This window comes from Larus michahellis, chromosome 4, assembly GCF_964199755.1.
Source record: "Larus michahellis chromosome 4, bLarMic1.1, whole genome shotgun sequence".
Lineage (NCBI taxonomy): Eukaryota > Metazoa > Chordata > Aves > Charadriiformes > Laridae > Larus > Larus michahellis.
Genome location: NC_133899.1, coordinates 29,215,686 through 29,235,674, shown reverse-complemented (window position 1 = coordinate 29,235,674; position 19,989 = coordinate 29,215,686). Strand labels below are relative to the sequence as shown.

At 37.1% G+C, this 19,989-nt stretch overlaps 1 protein-coding gene across 4 annotated transcripts in view; it reads right to left on the bottom strand.

Annotated features, from left to right (window-relative positions):
• The window catches only part of SLC38A6 (solute carrier family 38 member 6), a 41,641-nt gene that overhangs the window by 14,826 nt on the left and 6,826 nt on the right, over positions 1-19,989 (bottom strand). For 2 of the 4 annotated variants that reach the window (XM_074583705.1, XM_074583704.1), the window contains exons 5-8: positions 17,398-17,437; positions 5,506-5,584; positions 623-705; positions 94-152 (exon numbers count right to left, since the gene is read on the bottom strand). In XM_074583705.1, the coding sequence (XP_074439806.1) occupies positions 94-152; positions 623-705; positions 5,506-5,584; positions 17,398-17,437 (261 nt within the window). Of the gene's footprint in view, positions 1-93; positions 153-622; positions 718-5,505; positions 5,585-17,397; positions 17,438-19,989 lie in introns of all 4 variants that reach the window. The other 2 variants (XM_074583703.1, XM_074583701.1) reach the window with 1 other exon arrangement.

Below are 19,989 nucleotides of genomic sequence, written 5' to 3'. Positions count from 1 at the left end.
CGGGAAGACAATTCATTTCAAACCGGGCTTATGAAAACATTCAAACAATAAGAAAAAAAAAATAGATAAGCTGCGCACAGATTTTTAACTTACCACAAGAGCAAAGTACACCATAAAGAAAAATGATAAACTACTTGTGTAGCCAAGAAAGCCTGTAAAATAACAGTAAAAATAAAAGAGAATTTATAAGGAAAGTGATCCTAATGTACAGCTAAAGCTTTACATTTTAGGCATGTTTTCTATTACAGTGCTTGGTATCTGGGGCTTAGGACTCAGAATAACAACATTCCAACTGCCTGTCACAGATCATTTATGTAGTTTTGTAGGGCAGAATTAGAACTGGCTTACCACTAATGGCATGCTGTAAGTAAATGCAGCTCTTTAATGTTCTGCTGTAAAGATTTTATTTTAGTATTGCAGACAAAATACTACTGCAACCCAAGTAATAGGTTAACTAGGCAGGGCTGGAAGGCAGAACACACTACAGCAACTTAAGTAATCCCCACCATCACCAGCCCCCTGCCAGTTAAAATAAATAAATAACCCATTAAGGTTTTAAAGTCTTCAACTGTAATTGCTACTAAAGTAGAATAATATTCGCTTCTCTCCTTTAATTACTCACCAATTTTAGGAAGAAGTGCAAGAGGAAAAACAATGCAGACTGAAGTAATCAGCAGCAGCAGCCTCCCATCAAGGTACCAAGACCTGTTGGAAAATCTATTTATGATTGATACAAAGCTCAAGAGTCCTAAAAAACGTGTTCTACTTTAAAATTGTGACCTTAGACAAAATAACTGCTACGACAAGAAAAAAAATCATTTCCTGTCTCACATGCTATTTACACGAATTTGTATCCCTAGTTTCTATACTGTGACATAAAATAGAGCTCCTGGATAACGAGGAAGCAGAGCACCATCCCATAATGACCCAGCATTGCAGGCAATGCTGCATAGGCAAGTGCCTGCTGAGAAATAACATTATTTCTCAGCAGCTCAATATGCAAATCCCTAACTTTATTCAAAGCCACTGCTTTGAGGGCAAGGGTATTTCATACTCTACGGATTTCCAATAGAAGTACTTATAGAGTACACTATATGTATATCTATCTTGAATTGTATTACACTGAGTTGCGTATTTACACAACTGGAAGAAACAGAAACATTAATTCCCACTTACAGCTGAACTTCCCTTCCACTTTATTACTCCTACATGACCTTAGTTCCTTACCATTTCCAAGAGGTGTGAAACAGAAAGCTAAACTACCCATCCTACTTGTTTGGAAATTCAGTTATGTTTTCTAAACATACTAACTCTCTCTTCTGTCCAAGTTTCATTACACCTATCATCACAGGGTTCAAATAATGGAAGAAAACAAGTAAATCAACTTTCAGTTAATTTGAAATTTTGTTTGCTGTCCAGAGGTGATATATGCAAGAACAGAAATAAAGAGGACTTTCTCATCTTTAACTTTGCACAAAGCAATCACTCATTCTTTGTATACATCCACACAAGAATTAAAGGACAGAAGGGATGGAAATTATGATAATGAAATCTGCTACAATGTTTAAACATAAACTATGCATGTAAAAAAAAATTGTAGAGGCATATGAAGTCTTAATGCATTTAAAATCCATTCAAAGTATCAAAATCTCATCTCCAAAGTGAGGAAAGTACAGATGAAGAAGTTGTTAAGAAACAGAAACATCTTGAGGATGGCTCCCTCTAACTTGGTAATAACCATATCCTGTACTGATAAACATTTTGCACATCAGCCTTCAACTTTACTACCTATAAACACCTTGGCCTTTGACCTTCAAGTTTATTTAGTCCAGGATATGGTTAGCACCTAATAAACAAGCAGCACCTCAAGTTATCATAAGGAAAGTAGCGTAACACCTGTATTAAAGAAAAATTACCATATAGGTATATTAACTACTGTCATACATCGTGGACAACCACTAGCATCACTCGTTTGAAAAAATATGCAATACAAAAACAGAGAAATGTCAAGGTTGAGGGCATCTTCGCCATATCAAAATCAAAGTAACCCTTAAGTGACAATGTCTATATTAAAAATACATCACTCTTCAAAAAAACATATTACTAGCCTAGGTCTGCTACTGCTACAGTGAAAAAGCAACTTTGCCAAGATCACCTTCCTGCTGTAGTATGCTTCACGTTGTTATCATTTAGCATTCACATTTTTTAAACTTTTTCTTTCTTTCTTGTATGGTGGATGTTCAGATTAGGAGGAACAGCATCACAGCAGTAGGCAGAAGTATAATGAATGCTGCAGTATGTGCACACGCGGGACCTCTGCTTTAAGTCTCCTGATTCTAAGCATGCAGCAAATCCACAGTTGCCATCATAGCTCACAACTTAAGCAGGACAGAGAAAAAAATTATTTTGGTTACTCTATGGCAAATTAAAAAAGATTTGTGGGGGAGGGAGGAAAAAGAGAGAGAAAAACTGCAATGACATGACAGGAAGGAGAAAAAAATAATTTTGTGAACTGCGTCATTTTGGAATATGGATTCTTTATTAAAAAATACCTCAAAGAACTGAATAGTAGACCATTTACCAGTTATCCAAAAACTTGGCCATTCTTACTCAAAATACTGTTGTTACAAAGGCAGAAAAGATGTTTTGATATTGCCTTTAAAATCAGTTTGATCTGCAAATTTAATCCTATATGATAAAAGCGTTCCAAATATGAAATATGGAATATAAATCCTTGACTCTACTGAAAATGCTTTGGCATGCAGATGTTCCTCTTCCCTCCCCCATATTTTAACTAAAAGCAGACATTTATAAATCGCTTTAATTTCATTCCTGAATGCAACAGGACAAGAGATTCATATGTTCTAAATTAGGATCTTACTCTCAGTCCATATCAATTATATAACACACGAGCAAGACAACTTAATTGCATCAATCATATCCTCCTGACAGGGTCATTAAATGTTAACAGAGGGCTCACAAATTACAACTTCTTAACACAATCCTCATTTGAAACTATGCTCATGTCATCAAAACTATGTGGAATTCTTGTTATGCAGACAGACTGCAACATCTCAACTCACAATTAACAAATGCTCATATTGTACGTTTTTGTTTTTTAATAAAGACATGAAGATGTATTATACACTGGCTCTGAGCCTTTCTAACATATGCACACCTGCTAATCTTTACCTATAAAAATAATTCAATACGTAAAACCTGCTTTAAATGGCTTTTCCAAATGTATGGCTTGGGAGGGTTTATGCATAGAAAATATTTTTACAGCTAGTTTAACTGACACTTTTGATACGTTATAACTACAGTTAAAAGATAAATTCTGCACCCAAATAAAAGCATATCAGATGCTGTAACGACTTAACAAAAACAGAACAGTTGTACAACCACATCTGGAAACAACTGGTCCAGTTAAAGAAATTTAATCTAGTTTGATTTGTCTAGTTTGTCAATATTTATGCCCTTTGCATGAGTAAGTTGCTTCTTAGGCTTGATATTTGATTACCTATTTTTGTTGGACAATTTCCTAAAATTTAAAAACTCTGTTGGTAAAAAAACTACTCTTAACATCTGTGAAGAAATACACAGAAACAAAAGATCATGATCTACCATGGCAATTAGTATGACAAAATATATGAAATACAGAAGTGGGCATACAGAGAAGGGCAGCTGTGTGCGTGTACCTGGAATACTGCTTAACCACTGCATGTGAAATATTTGCTTGGGCAAAGAATAGAGGAGTCAAATTGTGTCAAATAAACATTTATCAATGGAAGAACTCCCAATAACAGAGGCAGAAACAGGGTAAGATCCAGGCTGACAATCAGCTTACCACTTGAACTGTGGTTAGTATTCCTATGGACAACTTCAGCTCTTTCTAAATGCAAAATTGAACTTCATTCCCATCTCAAACTCTAATTTCAGCCAAGGAAGAAGTATGGATGGTGGCAGTGCTGGCAGCACACTGAGAACTACTATGGCTCAGATGACTTGTAACAACCAGTTCAACCACCGTAATCCGTCTGTGCCCACCAGCGTTCGCATTCAGAACATCTGCACTAGGACCCTGATAAACAGCTAAAGCTGGCAGGAGTGTTAGACGGCTTAATCGAAGAGTTGTTTATACTGCCTTTTTTAGGCAGAACCATCCTTTGAGCAGTATGCATGCACGTGGGACCTCCAGATTCTACCTATTATGAGTTTTCATAAGCTGTTAGTTTAAAATGTATCTTTTGGGAAAAGTCACTTTGCATAAACAGAACTGACATAAAATTAAAAACAGTAGTAAGTGATGTTACATGCTAAATTTGGGGACAGACTGGAACAGACGTGCAGCAGATACGGTAGCAGGCTCAACGCCACTGCATAGGAACAGTGGAGTTAAAAGTATGATCTTGAAGGAGAAGGTGATAGCACCCAACTGAAAAGCTGGTGACTACCACAGCTGGAAGAGGTACGTTAGCAGACTAAAAATTACATACATGTATAAAACATGATAATTAAGAAAAAAAAAATAAGGGCCCCTTACTGAAAACATATTATTGCAAGGGCCAGGAGGGCAGAAAGACAGAAAGCAAGATTACCACCACACTTTACTTCTTGAAATGTTTGCTATAAAATGGAAAATTATAAATGACAAAATTAAAAATGAATTAAAGCACCTTTTAAAAAAAATAATTTCAACCCTAAAATTCACCCACGACATTCAGGAATAATACAAGCATCACACAGCCTTGAGACAATTTCACCACATTTCAATCCAGAGAAAGTTTTGAGCTCAAAACATCTGAAAATAGCAGTCTGGAAAAACAGCCATAACACAATCTAAGATACGCTGTTGTGAATGACAGCAGCACTGGAACAACTCAAACCAGATATTTCAGTGCAGAAGCTGCAATGTTTGTCTTAGCAAAGGCACAGATTTCTTGCGACAGTTCTGACAGAAATCTGAGGGACACCGTCCTTTCACGCAGCTTTATAGCTCAATTGCGAAGAATAATTTCTTTACTGGGAGCCAAGTTACAGAATTAGAAACCAAGTCTGGAAACCTGGCATTTTTCCCAAAACAAGTCCAATTACTGGAGCAAGACAACAAAATATTTAAATTTAAATGTCTGCCGGTTTTTGTACTGTGGTTTTGAAATATGTGAAATGATAACATGACAGCAGTTAAAATGTTTCTCCTCCTCTCCCTCCTGCTTCCCATTTTACATTTTTACGGAAGGGAGATTTCTGTAGATGGAGTTTTGCCACTGACTTTAAGGTCGTCTGATGGGAAATTGCTAAGAGGAAAGAATCAGACTCCGGGTGTGTGTGCTGCAGAGGGCTTGCACACACCAAATACATTTCATGTTCCAAGAACTCCTGTAAATAACTAATTTTTTTAGCATGCGAGATCAGAGGGAAGTGTCAGTACCCATCTCCTCCAGCAGTCCTGAACCACTTTCTTCTTCAAGACAAATACAGAATGTATAAAGCATTCTTCCTTACCCACTCTTGTCTCCACTTAGGAATTCCGCAACAGCACCAGGAAGTTCAGACTTAACAATTAAAAGATAGGATGACATAGCTGCAAACAGAAGCACAACAGATTTAGTAGAGGAATACCAGTATCTCTGCTTGTAACAATTAGCATGGTTTAACCAAAGCGGTAATGACTGTAACATCTCAGATGTATATTAGACACCGTGGCACCAGAATCAGAATTTATTTTCTTATACGCTTCCTTTAAAAATAGCTGCAAATCCCTGAGTATTGTACTGATGTTAGCTAACGCCTCCAAAGAGACTGTTACGATGTGAGTCTTGAAGCAAGGAAAACATAATCCAAAGGACTAAAAGGCAAAACAATATAAAAATATAAGCCTGACCTTTTACCTGGGAATATGGACCCACAGGCTAAGGACAGGCTACAAGGCTGTAGCACTTCTCCTTCCTCTTTACTCTTTATAAGACGTTGTTAATGATGAGAGTAAATAATAAAATTTGTTTCCATCAAAACAATAGGGTTTTTTTAAAGACTCAGTTTTCATTGTTGCTCAATTGCTGTTACACTAAATAAATCTATGACAGAAATTTAGAGACAAGAGAAAGATTTGAAAGGTTCTCTATCTACTGGATGGTTTGACTCTCGGAGGTAAGAGGATTGTGACTGTAAGAGGTAAGAGATAGTGACAGATCTCTGCTTCTTGCTAAACCCACCACCAAGAAGATCCCAGTAACAACATAAAGTGCAAAACTATACAAGAAGTGCGAATCAGAAGAGAAATTGTTTGTTACTCTTACAGGAGTATTGACTTGAAATTAACGATTTATAATTTTATTCAGAGGAAAGCAATCATGCATACACATAAATCCAAAAGCTACTTCACGGTATCACTTTTCTCCTTTACTATATGAAATGATCAAAGGCATAAATAAGATTTTTTTTTTTCAATTACAGCTTATACTAACCTGATACCTTCACATACTGTTCATGTCACTTTTTTCTTTTACATAAGCAGCAAGTATGTATACGAATAAAAACCAGCAGAAAATTACTCAGAAAAATTAAGCTTTACAAACAGGTTCAACGAATATCAAAGCCTACATGAAACTTACTTCCATCCTTTCACAGCAAGTGATTTTAGCAATGTGACAACAAAAGTTTAGTTACATTTAAAATTTGACAAAAAGTCATCGTTTGTATTCAAATTTTACTGTTCTATATTTACTAATTCTCTAGAATTTTACTGTGGTTTATTTATTAATGCTTCAAAATTAAAACATAAATTTTAAAGAGGTAAACCAGCAAACTCACATAAGTTGATGTTTTAATAAGTTTGTTTGGGTTTTGTGTTGGTTTTTTTAAAGGAATGTTTTGAACCATAAAAAACAGTGCGGACTTGGACACTGCTGTACTACAGCAGTTAATGTTAAATTTTGAAGAAAGGGAATGTGGTCTCTATAAGGAAAGCAAATTCTATTAATACAAAGTGACATCTACCTACTGCAAGGTTAAATTAAAACCATTTGGTAGGTCACTAAATAAGGAAATATTCACTCCTTCATAATTAAAAGCTCTGTTTTTTCCAATATTCAAGTATATTTCCCTGTTGACACATAGCTGTTGATTCTGTCTGGTGAGATATTTGTCTGCTGTCCTAATTTTACTTTCCTATTTGCATACAACAGAATGTAGATTCAACCACAGAGAACCTTACAGCATTATTTCTAAATCACCAGAACTTATAAGTAAATTAACACAATTTCTCACACTAAGCTACAGGCAGATCCATATTTCACCCTAAGCAAAGACAGATTTTTAAAAAATTGGGGGGAGGGCGGCTAAATTCCTCTAAATTATAATTCAACTTTATTTATCCATTAGCCGCCTTTTTTGTATTATACTTTATACTCTGCAAGTCAGAATTTTTACAGATATATGTCCTTCAGAAAGATTTCAAGATTAGTTCTTTTGCAGCCTCAGCTGCAGAAAGCTTCAAATTAATTTCCAGATCAGATTTCCTCCTAATATGCAATCTGTCAGTCTTCCCTTGCATTCCTATTAGCCTCTGGCTAATCATTTGATCACTTATCCTTTGTTGTGCGCTTACTCTTTGTTTTTAAAAGAGGAGTCCTATTTCACTGAATTCCACTCCTAAGTAGGGAACCAATCGTGTACCAAGAAACTTGCACATGCTAAACATTTGTATGTATCCTTCTTCCTTTCCCTGGGCATATGGGAAACAATCTCACATAGTAGGATTTTTTTTCTCCCAGTTTACATTCTCTTGTTTGTTCTAGAAGATGAAGAAAATAAACAATAAATAATTTATATCCTGATGCTTAGATAAGACCATGAATCTCATACATAAACCTGAGCAGGACGCCCACACTAACTACCGTTTAAAAAGTCAAATCCTCCTTTTTCTTCCCTTACACACACAGTTGTAATTCTCCTCACAAGCAACAGCTTCTTGTAGCTTTACTCAGCGTGAAAAAAGTAAGAGACACTAACCACTGTGTAACTCTCTGAAACACATTACAAAGTAAGCAGAGAACATTGTTTGCTTTTTAAAGCTCAAACCGAAACAGCAAAGCGTCTTGAAAAAGGGCATAGCAACTTGAAAAATTATGTCAAGTAGGAATAAAGTGCATACAGTACGACAGACAAAAGGTCATGTATCCTTTGCTCCAAATACGAAATTTTACGTAACTTCCCTGACGCCCACCACAACAAAAGGCATGTCAAGTTAGATTGTAAAAATTAAACGTCAGCTATCCTTGGCAGCCTTAACATATAACGGAAGGAAGAGATTACACAGTCACAAGGCTAAACTGTGACACAAGTGAACACAACAAAATGCCTACCTCGTGCTTTGATTTATTCCACTTTGAGATACTGACTTCCTCTGTCGTTTTAAAAATAATTTTAATGTTTTAATGGCTAACTTTTATGGCACTTCTTACCACATACAAAAATTACAATAAACACACATTCATCTTCAAAAGTTAAGCATTCAAAATAAAATTAGCAATGTCAGAAGCAACATTCCCTTCAGAGTTCTCCCCTCTTGCATCCACATAGCACGCGAGAGCAGAACTTACAGCTCTGGCAACCCAGTCTCATCCCCTAAACTGAAAAAGAATGTTATGTTTTCTTCGTGTCACCTTCTCTTTGCAACATGATACATCTATCTTTAGCACTGAATGAGACAGGTTTCCTGCAGAATGAATGGTGTACAGTGATGTAGTTTGAGGTTTTAGCAATATGCAGATGCAACAAGTGCTGAACTACAACCATGTGAACAACCTTCATATAGTCGCTTCCTAATTTTTAGGTCATAAATTTGCATATATTATGCTATATTTAAATAATTTTCAGTATGCACCAAGAGGTACTTGATGGAAAACAAAGCAGGTTTGAACTTCTCAATAGGCCTTGTCACAGAAATGCCATAAAGCAGTATTCTGCAGAAATCAAAATAATATTGCTACTTTATTATTCAAGAGGCTTACCACTGACTTGAAAGCAGCAAGAAATCACATTCTTAAAATATGTATCACTTTGCCATGTTCTGAAAACTTGGTATTAGCTCTTCAGCAGAAAAAAAGATGCTTGTAAAACATAAAATAGGGTACTGGTTTTACACTTACATTATCATAACCTGCAATGCCACTATGAGATATTACTTCCTATAAATATACATACCATGCATATAGTATTTAGAACATCCTTATTGTGCTACAATATTGTTCAACACTGAGCACATGTGCCTTACCTGAAAAAACATTAGTTGCTGGAGAGAAATGAAGCCAAAGCTATGTTTTTTTAAAATTGTCCTCAAAATACCTCTTCAGGGGCAGCCCAATCTTAAAATCAAACATGGGAGTGGCTTTTTGGTAACGAGAAAAGGAAGTATAACTTTTCCTTACTATCCTACCCCAAAAAGATAAATTGCTTACGTCCACACCAATGATGTAGGAGAATATGTACATTAAACTTACGTGTAAACACATAATTTATTCCTTCCTTAGAAAATGACTGGTGATAAATCCCTTCAAATCACTTCATTGAATGGACTGAATCTAACTCTTCTGGTTAGTTTTTCCTCATCTACCACTGCAGCTGATCATTAATTAGAGCGCTATAAAGATGTCTCACGTTATTAAGCACTGTGCAAAAATGGAACCAAGCTGCCCTGCAGACCTCAAGCAGGAGAACATTAGGGGGCTGGGGAAAACCAGCCTGTATAATGCAGCCACACTGGCACTTCAGCTTCTACTTAAAAGAAGACTGAGGATTGAGGAGTCAGGACAAGTAGACAGAGCAATTTCGATTCTCATCTGGGGGAATACCAGATATGAGATTCCTCACAAATGCCTACAGATAATTCAGATAAATGAAAATACTTATAACTCTCATCCTCTAAAGAGTTTAGGTCCCTATTTTTCCCAAAATACTGAAAAGATTAGAGGCTGAAAGACAGAAATATCAGAATAAACAGTATAGGTTGCTGCACACTCCAGCCCAACTGAGCTGAATCTTTCATAGCAACTGCATGTGAGAAACCCCTTTAGGCTTGTGTCTCCCTTTGCTGGTATGGAGACTGTTTAAAATCTAATCTGTCCTCATCCAAACAATGTGACAAAGTTAAAAAGGAAAGCAGGGAAGGATTTCAAGAAAGAAAGTGAAACTAGAGAGGATTTGGGGCAAGCTCCCATTTTTACTGTTCAAGAATTAGAACGGAATAGCAAGATAGAAAGTACTTCAGTATTGCTCCTCATAAGTAATTTGAATTGTGGAAAGATCAGGAATGATGCATAGATGCCACTGAAAACCATCAACTATTTAAGGACACATGATGTAAGGGCTAAAGAGCGTGCTCTTTTATTTTCATTTTGCAATGAATCCCCCACATACTCAATTTTAAGAAGTCTCCCAATTACCTGATGTATTGTTTTTAATATTTCCTCTTAGTGGAAGCTGAAAAACTGAAAAAGATTATTGGGATCGCTTATTTGGTTTTAAATACAGATGTAGACTGGGATGTGCAAAAAGAGATGTAATGCTCATTCACATGGAGAAGTTCTAAGACCAGAAATAGGTTGTCAAATTCTTTGCTAGTCTTCACGTTATGGGCACTCATCCTGATGAATTTCCACTCCCCCGATCCCCTTTCTTTCTAAGTTTAGGTTTTATCTGAATTACACGCCAACCCTAAATAAAAAAAAAAAAAAAATTAAAAAAGGAGAAAAAAAAAAAAGGAAAAAAGTCCATCTTATTCCACTGGGAACACATGGGCAGCAGACTTCTTTTGGTAAAACTTCATTAGTTTAATTGTATTTGTACAGTTACGCTAATAAAACTGAAATGTTTTCTACACAGGTCATCGTACCTTCCATTCTGAAGTATAGCTGCAGGTTAGGATTTTCGTTGGGTTTTTTATTTAAAGCAGGCTTAATATTCTTTACAGTATCAAACCTTCCAACAACCATTCACTGCGATACAAAAACACAAGAGCATGGGTCATCAATTGTTAAATTAGTACAGGAGCTGACAAACCTGCCCTTAATTAAGGCAGCTCCGCACTGGAAATCCTCACTTTGAATCAGTAAGAATAATTAGGCTTTCAAGTCAAAAGCAAACGGCACTGTGAAAACAAAGATTCAGGTTTGTTTGAAAACAAAATTAGATTTTCCATACTTGAAGGAAGTTCCGTAATTTCTTAAGGTATTAACAGTGCAGGCCTCAGCATGTAACAAGCTGTATTTTATTCTTGTGTGATTTGCACCATTCATTTATTTTCAAAGTTTGTAGAGTATTGTGCTCTGATTACAAAAAGAAGGATATTCTGACCCGTCCACTCAAAAAAAAAGTAATTGCTCCATTTAAATTTGAGACAAATTTTGTACATTAAATTGTACAATTAAATTGACAATTAAAACTAAATTTCAGAATGGATGAACTTGGGGGGTGGGGTGGGTTGGGGGGAGCAGGAATAATTTGCAAAACAAAAATGCCCAATTGATAAAGACGAGGTAGCTTTGGTTTTGGGGTTTTCTAACACACGCACAGCATGTATAAATACTGACAGAGAACACACATATACACCTCCTCCCCAAGCAAATTCCTAAATTAAATATTTCATTGTTTACCTCACAATAAAAAAAAAAGAGGGGGTGTGGGGAATAAAGCAGGAGAAGGCTGGAGGTTCCCGGGAGGCGGCCGGGCCATGCGAGGCCGGGCAATGCCGGCAGATGGTGGTGCGGGAGCGCGGCTGCTCCCCGCCAGCCCCGCCATCCCCCAGGCGTTTTCATGTGTGCTTTTTCCAGCGGTGACGCCTCCTGATTTACTTCGGGAAGCTTGAAAAATATGAACTACCCAAATGTAAATACGTATTTAGCATGTACTACACTCATAGCAGGGTTTCTGTGTATTGTCCGTCACGTTGACTCTATTAACAGGCCATAAAATGCAGCTAAAGAACTGAATCTCCCATCAGAACTAATCCTGTAACTTCTATTTACTGCCTTCAGCATTCAGGCAGACCCAAGGATAAAACAGCGCTCCAGGGATACAAAACAATCTTTTTTCCTTATTGCTTATTCTTAACAAAGAAGAAAGAGTTGTACCTTTGAGGACATGTTAATTGCAGAATACCAAAACAAAATCTGCAAGCACCAGTTACAGAAATTACACTTAATTAAACTGTGTTTATACCAGAAAGCAAGTGATTCTTTGTAGAACTAAGATAGCTGTCTGGAAAGCTTAGTTCCAAAGAGCAACTGCAATGATCATTTGGGTACGCACCAAGAAAAGACTAGTTAGTTACTCATACTGATCCACAGCACAAGAATTCCCCTGTGTATCTCAGCCTATTCAAAGGAATTAAGAAAAACAAGGTCTGTTGCAAAAAATCCTCATGCAGACCACCTATGCTACATGGCCGTACTGCAGGTTCTCCTGTTGCCCTTAATCCCACTGCTAATAAATATTAAATAATTAAACTCATGTTCTCAGTAGTTTCAATTTATGTTTCTGTGTATCACAGCTACCAGGCCCTCTGGGCCCGGTGGTATCTCCCTACAGCAGTGACCTTCAGCTGATACCAGCCCACAGCCCAGAGGAGTACGCTGTAAAACTCTCCACATACTTCCTGCTAGACCTCAGTGCTGAAGATTTGTTAGTGTTGGCAACAGACTGAGAGCTGCTCTTGTGCAATACTTTATTGTGTTTGTCTCCATTTTTCCACCAGCCTTGCTAAAATAATTTCTTCTCTAACTTCATTACATATGCTTTAAGATTCCTACCGATTTTCCCTCGGACACGGCTGTGGACTGTCCTCCTTTTCAGTCACATCTACAGAGAAGACAATTCCAGGAGGAGAAATTCCCGTCTTCCTTCCCCTCTTTGGAAAGGATCTAGGAAGCTCACAGAAGTTCCCCGTCAGGAGAGGGGGAAGGGCCATGTGACGCCGAGCCACGGCTTTGGCCCACTGTGCCTCATCCATCACTTCCTAGAAGCACAACGCTATTAAAACAATAGTGGGGACTCCGTCCAACTCCAGGCGCTCCTGGGAAGGATTACATAAAGAGCCAGCCGAGCCATGTAACTGAGAGTTTTCCATGGCAGCTTCCCTCCCTCCTTCTACACCTCCAGGCATACAACTTCCCCAAGGGCCCTCGCTGATCTTAGAGGGCATGTGACAAGACCTGAGGTCCTTGAAGGTCTTCTGCATGTGTTATGGTTTGAGGAACCCACATCAGTTTATTGTCATTTAGACAATTATTCTCTCACCCAATGAGCCCTCCCCACCCGGGAAGGGGAATCAGGGCAAAATAAGGAAACCAGAGGGCTGAAATATAAACAGATTTAATAGAATAAGACTAGATAATTAACATTAATAACACTAAAGAACCAGCGTTGATACCAATATAAAATATACAGGGATGATACTCAGCTGATTATACCAGCAGGAAGCTGTGCACTCCCAGCAGTGGACAGCAAACGTTGGGCACTGTGAGCGCTACGGCTTCGGGGGGAAGGGAAGGGCCCAGGGGTCTGGCACCGGGGCAAGGAGTTGTCAGGGTGGTAGCCATCATGGAAGAGAGAGCGCTCCTCAGCAAACTTTCTAATTTATACTGAATGCAACGTTCATGGTATGAAGTAATCCTGTTGGCCAGCCTAGGTCGAGTGCCCGGGTCTCTCTCCTCCTCATCCCTGTACCTGGCTAGCTCAAAAACACTGACACCTTGAAACCCACATACCACAGCTGGCTATAAAGTAAATATTTTCACAAAATCAGACACTAGAGTCTTCTAGAAGTGCAGTTTCCCGAAGCATTAGAAGAGACCTTACCAAAAAGTAAAATTACTGAAAGAGAAATTAATCCTGTGTCACTCAAACCAGGACAGCATGGCAGGCAAGAAATGGACATTTGGAAGATCACCCCACTTAAACCTGGGGTGAAAGGAAAGGCTCGGCAGCAGTGGGTGAACAAAACAACAGCCTGGTAGCATGCAATTTGATTGTTTCCTTTCTAGTGTCCGCTCTGCAACCCCACAGACACACTAACGCTCTTTCAAGAACAAGGCAGTTCACATGTAACTAATCATGAGTTATTTAGATTAAAGGGCTGATGGATTGGGCCAAAATACTGACAAATAGAATATAAAAATTAATAGCACTGGCCATCCCATTCAACCTTTTCACTTCGCTTTATTAATAAATGCTTATATTGCAAGAACAATATATATATATATTTTATATATATATATATGTGATAGAAGGAAAGTTATCCAATATTCTAAAAGCTTTATTTGTCAATGTTCTAGAAAGTCTTTAAATCACAGTATTTAAGGTGACCTTAATTTAAATTTGGATATTGCAAAGTTAATCCGTTATCCTGATGCATTCTTAGTTAATCCTTGATACTTAAATGAATTTTGGTATTTGTGTTACTTGGATTAACGTAACACAGTGTTCCAAGAGATGATTAAGAATCTACAGGAAAATTTGAGCACTACTGTTAGATATACATGTTAAAATTCCAAGCGAGGTACCTGAAATTAATTTTTCTTAACCTTTTATATTCCAAATTTGACCAACTAATGCTTTCCTGTAGCTGTAGAAAAATGAAAAATCTTTTTTTTTTTTCCTTTGGGTATCCTGCTAGTAGAAAAATAAACTCCCCTATCTACACAAATCCATAAGTGTACGCAATTAGGATGTCAAATTCAAATTTGCACTTTAAGCGTTCTTTTTAAAAAGCGCAGATGACAAATTGGAAAGCTTAACTACTATTAAAATGACTACTAAAAAGCTCTCTCTACCACAAATGAATGTAAATCACTCCCACACAAATTATTTTCAGAAGTGATCAAACAAAACTTTAAAAAAGCCCAACCACATGCTGATAGTGACAATAACCATAGTAAAGTTGGTTATTTTAATCAAACCATCATTCATTACCTCTTGCTCGCCAATCACTTTTGAAATAAGATACTGTATGATGCAGTGTACCCAGGTCTGATGATGGAGGAGTTAACAGAAAACAATTTTATTTTTAGCCTTACTTTGAAACTAAAGATGTTGACAGTCTGGAAGTCTGACCAACAGGCACAGTGCTGCAAACAGACAGAAAAACAAAAAGAAGGGGACACCTACCAAAGTGCACCAAGGGCAGAGCCTAAGTTTCACGCTTAATTCCAGCATGGCTCCTGTTCAGGACAAACTACACTCCACAGTTTCACCACTCCCATTTAAAAATCCGCAGAAGGACAAGAAAAACTCCTTTTTTTTTTTGTATTTCTTCAAGAGTCAAGGCTCTGTGAGAGGTTAAGAGAAGTCTTTTTTTTTTTTTTTTTTTTTTTTTTTTTTTTTTTGCTTCGAAGAAGATGCCTGACACAGTGCTGCTCTGCTGACTTGGACTGCAGCATCACAGGGCTCTGCCAAAAGCAGTTGTTAAGGAGAGAAATAATGCAGCTGGGAGCTCTGTTCCCAAACAGAAATCTAAATACTAAACAGAAGCTGTGACAGCTCGTTACAGTGACAGCACAATACATCTTCTGTATGGAAGAAGGTGCCAAGGAGGCCCAACTTGCAACCCATGTTTCCACGTATCACTCTTCCTCACAGACTGGGGCATGCTTGGGCACCACTAACACTGACTCAGAGAAGGAAAGTCAGCTTTCTCTTTTCAGTGCATTTGAAACTAAGTGATCTTTGCAAACAAACATACCGGACATGTGAACTACTACCATTCTCTTACATGAAAGATATTGCCCCTGGAACCAGAAAAAACAAACCAGAGTTTTGAAAGCTTCCATCAAAATGAGGTCACTAAAAATATTTGAAAAAACAGTTTCAACTTGCAAAAAACCTACTTTTTAACTAGTTAAATGGAAAACCACTGGTTGGCAAACCAGGCCCAACTTGTTGACAGGGAAGGCCACTGCAGAAGACTGAGGAAGTAGTTTGATAACATCCAGCATGCAATAGTTTGGGGCTATAGAGTTACGGAGATGAATTTTATCAAAAATGACACAGAGAATGTTATGAACTGCTATGAGGAAGAAATGAGAGTCATATTTCCTTTGACCACAGAGTCTTGTACATGATCACAGAGTCTCCAGAACCTGTACTGTGTGCCCCTCCTCCTCTAGTACTGTTTATTTAGAGGTCCACTCAAGTGGGAAAGGAAATTTAAAAGTTTGTTCATTGATACACAACATCCTCTAAAACCTGTATGAATAAATAATCCTTAATCTTGGAATTAACGTGTTCACTCCTGCATGAAATTAACGCTTGAGTTTTTATAGCCATCTCAATTAGCCAGTTTTTATTATTGGAGCTTTTAGTATAAGAAAAGATTCCAACTTTGTCATAACAGCAGTTACTTGGTCTAGTTCTAGGTCTCTACAATAGTGACAAAAGACAGCAATCACTGAGTTATCTGGACTTGACAGGCAGTCCTAAAGGAAAGGAGAAGAGCACTGGAATGCTGTTTCCTCCTGTCAGTGTATGTGAACATGCGTATCTTCTTTGGGGGTAGGGGATGGAGCATTCACAGAATTCCCTCATCTAAAAGAAAGTATCCAAAACATCCACAGCCAAAAAAAAGTTAGAGTTGTTCTGTTAAACACTGTATACCTTCAGACAATTAATTTCTAAGGGCACTGTTACTTAGTAAATTTCAAGTACGTGAAAATACCCAAGAAAGAGTTTAAATGTTTAGGCAACTTTTTCAATATAAAGACAGCTAGTGTTATTTTATTATGTCATGCACCAAGGAAGACAAAATAAGAATAATGTAACTGGACAGCCCAGCGTATGACAACATAAATTATCAGCTCAGACGATGAAAATCAACAAACTAAACAACCCTCCCTCAAGAAACAAGGTATTGAACTAACAAGAAAAAAAAGCTACCATTAATAAAGAACACATGAAACTTCACGGCTAAGTAAACATTCAGTTGGTACATAAATCACTAAAATGCATAAGCAAGTTCCAACACCAAAACCCAAAACACGTGATATGATAAAATCTAGCAACCTCATGCAAATGTATAGAACAGCATTCTATACATTAGCAATGCACCAATTAGCACTGCCAGCTATAATGAATGTGCTCCACATCCTGTGATGCAGTACTACCATCCAACATACAATCCAACCTGTGTAGGTCCGCCCCCCCCCCCCCCCCCCCCAACTACCCCATGACTATAATGCTTCCACTTAGCATGATCACATAAGCCTTTTCTTTAAGTTTTCTGTTCTTTTAATCAGTGTCTTAAGAACACTTTCATTTACTTATTGCCTTTGGTGTTTCTGGAGCTATGTAGACTGTAGAGGTTATTCTTCATTCAGTTAATATTGAGCATATGAAGTTTCTTACCTCCAATATTCTGGATAATTATTGTAGTTGCAACAAGGACCTATAAAAAAAATTGATTTCTTTATAAAGGGTAAGCATAACTAAAATCGTATGTCTATAGCAGTCATAAAACACATGTGTATTATCTTAAACAGACCAGATGTGGAAGCGATAACTATTACTGAAAGGAAGGGCATCTTCTCTTTACTGAAGAGTTTAACACATGGAAACCAACGTAATCTAAAATAAATACAAAAGCAAAAAATCCCCGTGAAAATACTGCATTTTCATTCTGAGATGACAAAACAAGAGAAGTTATAGTGAAGCCTGTTCTGCAGAAGATGGGCTCTTTAAAAATCACTGAAAACACGGAATTGCATTCTGACATCAGGCGAGTACAAATGAAAACAATCATGTCCCTGAAAAGACAATCAGACAGTGGAGATTTGTAGAAGCTACTTTCTCACTCCAAAAACCTGAGTATTTTTAACTGTCATGAATGTCATTATTCTTTTAAACTTGTAAACTAGATTGACTTATCTTTAGTATTTGTGATTATTCATACTGGACCGACATGGAAATAGAAATGATCACAGGCTATTAAAATATTTGTCTGAATCCAAATACTTAACTTTCAACTGAAAAAACCCTGAAAGTGTCTGAAGTTTTCCCAGTGTTTTCTTTTCAGTTCAGTTCTAAAATAGTACAATCATCTAATACAGTTTTTCTTTTTACCCACTGCTCTTCTTGATGTAGCAGGACCTTCTTACATGAGTGCTACTATTAAGTCAATTTGGAAGAAATTTAGCCACAGTTATCAGAAGAAAAACAAATCTGTATTTTTGAATAAAACCTTAAAGCAGAGTTGCCGTTTTTTCAATTGATCAGCTAGAAAATCATATCAGATTTTAAACTAATTCAAAGTCAGTTCAAAAGTCACCAGGGAAAGGAGAGGAAAAAAAAAAAAAAAAAAAAGAAGCACAGTATCTTGGAATTTGCTGTAGATGGAAACAAACACTTCATGCCTTTGGAAAAGGAGAACCTGCAATCTTCCAATAGCAGAAAATCTCCATTCTCATAAATCTCGGAGAAATATTTTTGACAGGAAATCACCATAAGGTTAAATAACCGCTCTACTTCAAGAGCGGTTAAGCAGTAGTTTACTGTCAACCTAAGATGACAGTTCAAGCAAGGTCCTACAGCAGTTCTGTCTGTATCTTTAGCGAATGACTCAGGTGAGGGAAGAGTAAGTACTACTTTAAAGAAAAAAGGAAAAAAAAAAGCCACCTGTGCCTGGCTAAGGTGAGGAGAGCTCAGGGAGAAGATGAGAATTCAGAATGGTTGTGATAAACTAGAAAAGTCTAAGAATCAACAAGGTCAGTTAAAAGCAATGCATTCAGGAAGTAGACCTCAAATATATTACTTCAGAATTATTAGATTGCAAACAGAGAAAATAGTCTGAGACCACACAATTAGGAGCATGAAGCATGCACAGATACAGCAAGTCTTGTTTTGGAACATAGTACCGGCCATGTTCTATCTAAAAATACTGGTAATAATTACATTTCTTGTCACTGTCAAGTTCTCAGCCAGCTTACTGGCCAAGAACCTGAGGCATTTTGCAGGCAGGTTTTAAGAAAGGTGTATAAATATCAAAGATACTTCAAGAGAGAAAGATAAGTGTTCCAGAAAACATCAGTTCAAAAGGAAAGCTTGGTGAACTTTGGAATATTTCTGGGTTGGGAAGCTGTTGTTTTGATAAAATAATTAACCAGTGCTCTCTATGCACACTGAAAATAAAAGACCAGATGATTTTTAGTACAAATTATGAAAATATATATTAGAGAGAATGAAAAAAAAAAGTTACTGATGTTGACTACATCTTGAAGCTGTGAAATCTCTTTCATTTAAGCTTTTAAATAACAGATTTGACAAACATCTGCCAAGAATAGTTTATGTAGGTTTAGCCCTGCTTCAGAGCAATGGCAGACTAAGTCACATTTTAATATCTCCTTAAGCTCTACATTTCTATGACTTCTGCTTCTGATGGCTTGTGGTTAATGTGTACAGATCAGTTCCTATAAAAAATAATTTTATTTCATACCTTGCTAATATCAAGGTTTATTATCTCTTGAGGTTGATCAATAAATATTGATCTTCACAAACTACACTCATATCTGCTTATTAATGCTAATGGAAGTCTTACAAACACCTAATAGCTCAGATTTCATTCTCAGTTACATTAAAACAGAAGCAATCGGACTCCAGCCTGTTAAGCAGAACTCATGTTAAAAAAAAATAATTACATTGTTTCAGTAAACCATTAAAATTGCACTTCTGTGTGGTAAAATCTGCTTTTAGTATCACATAACTGAAACACAGAGCACAGAAGTCATAATACTGAGTGCGCAGTATTCACAAGTAGTATTTCCTGTGCACCCAGTATTACTGGACAACATTGTCTATTAGGAAAACTAGATTCAGTACACACTACTAAAAAGGCACGGCTTACATGTTGATTACTCGTGTAGCAAAAATGGTTACTTTGCTGGTGTTTCTTTGTTTTTAAATCATGAGATAAAACAAGTAAGAAACAGTCATCCGAAGAGTTCA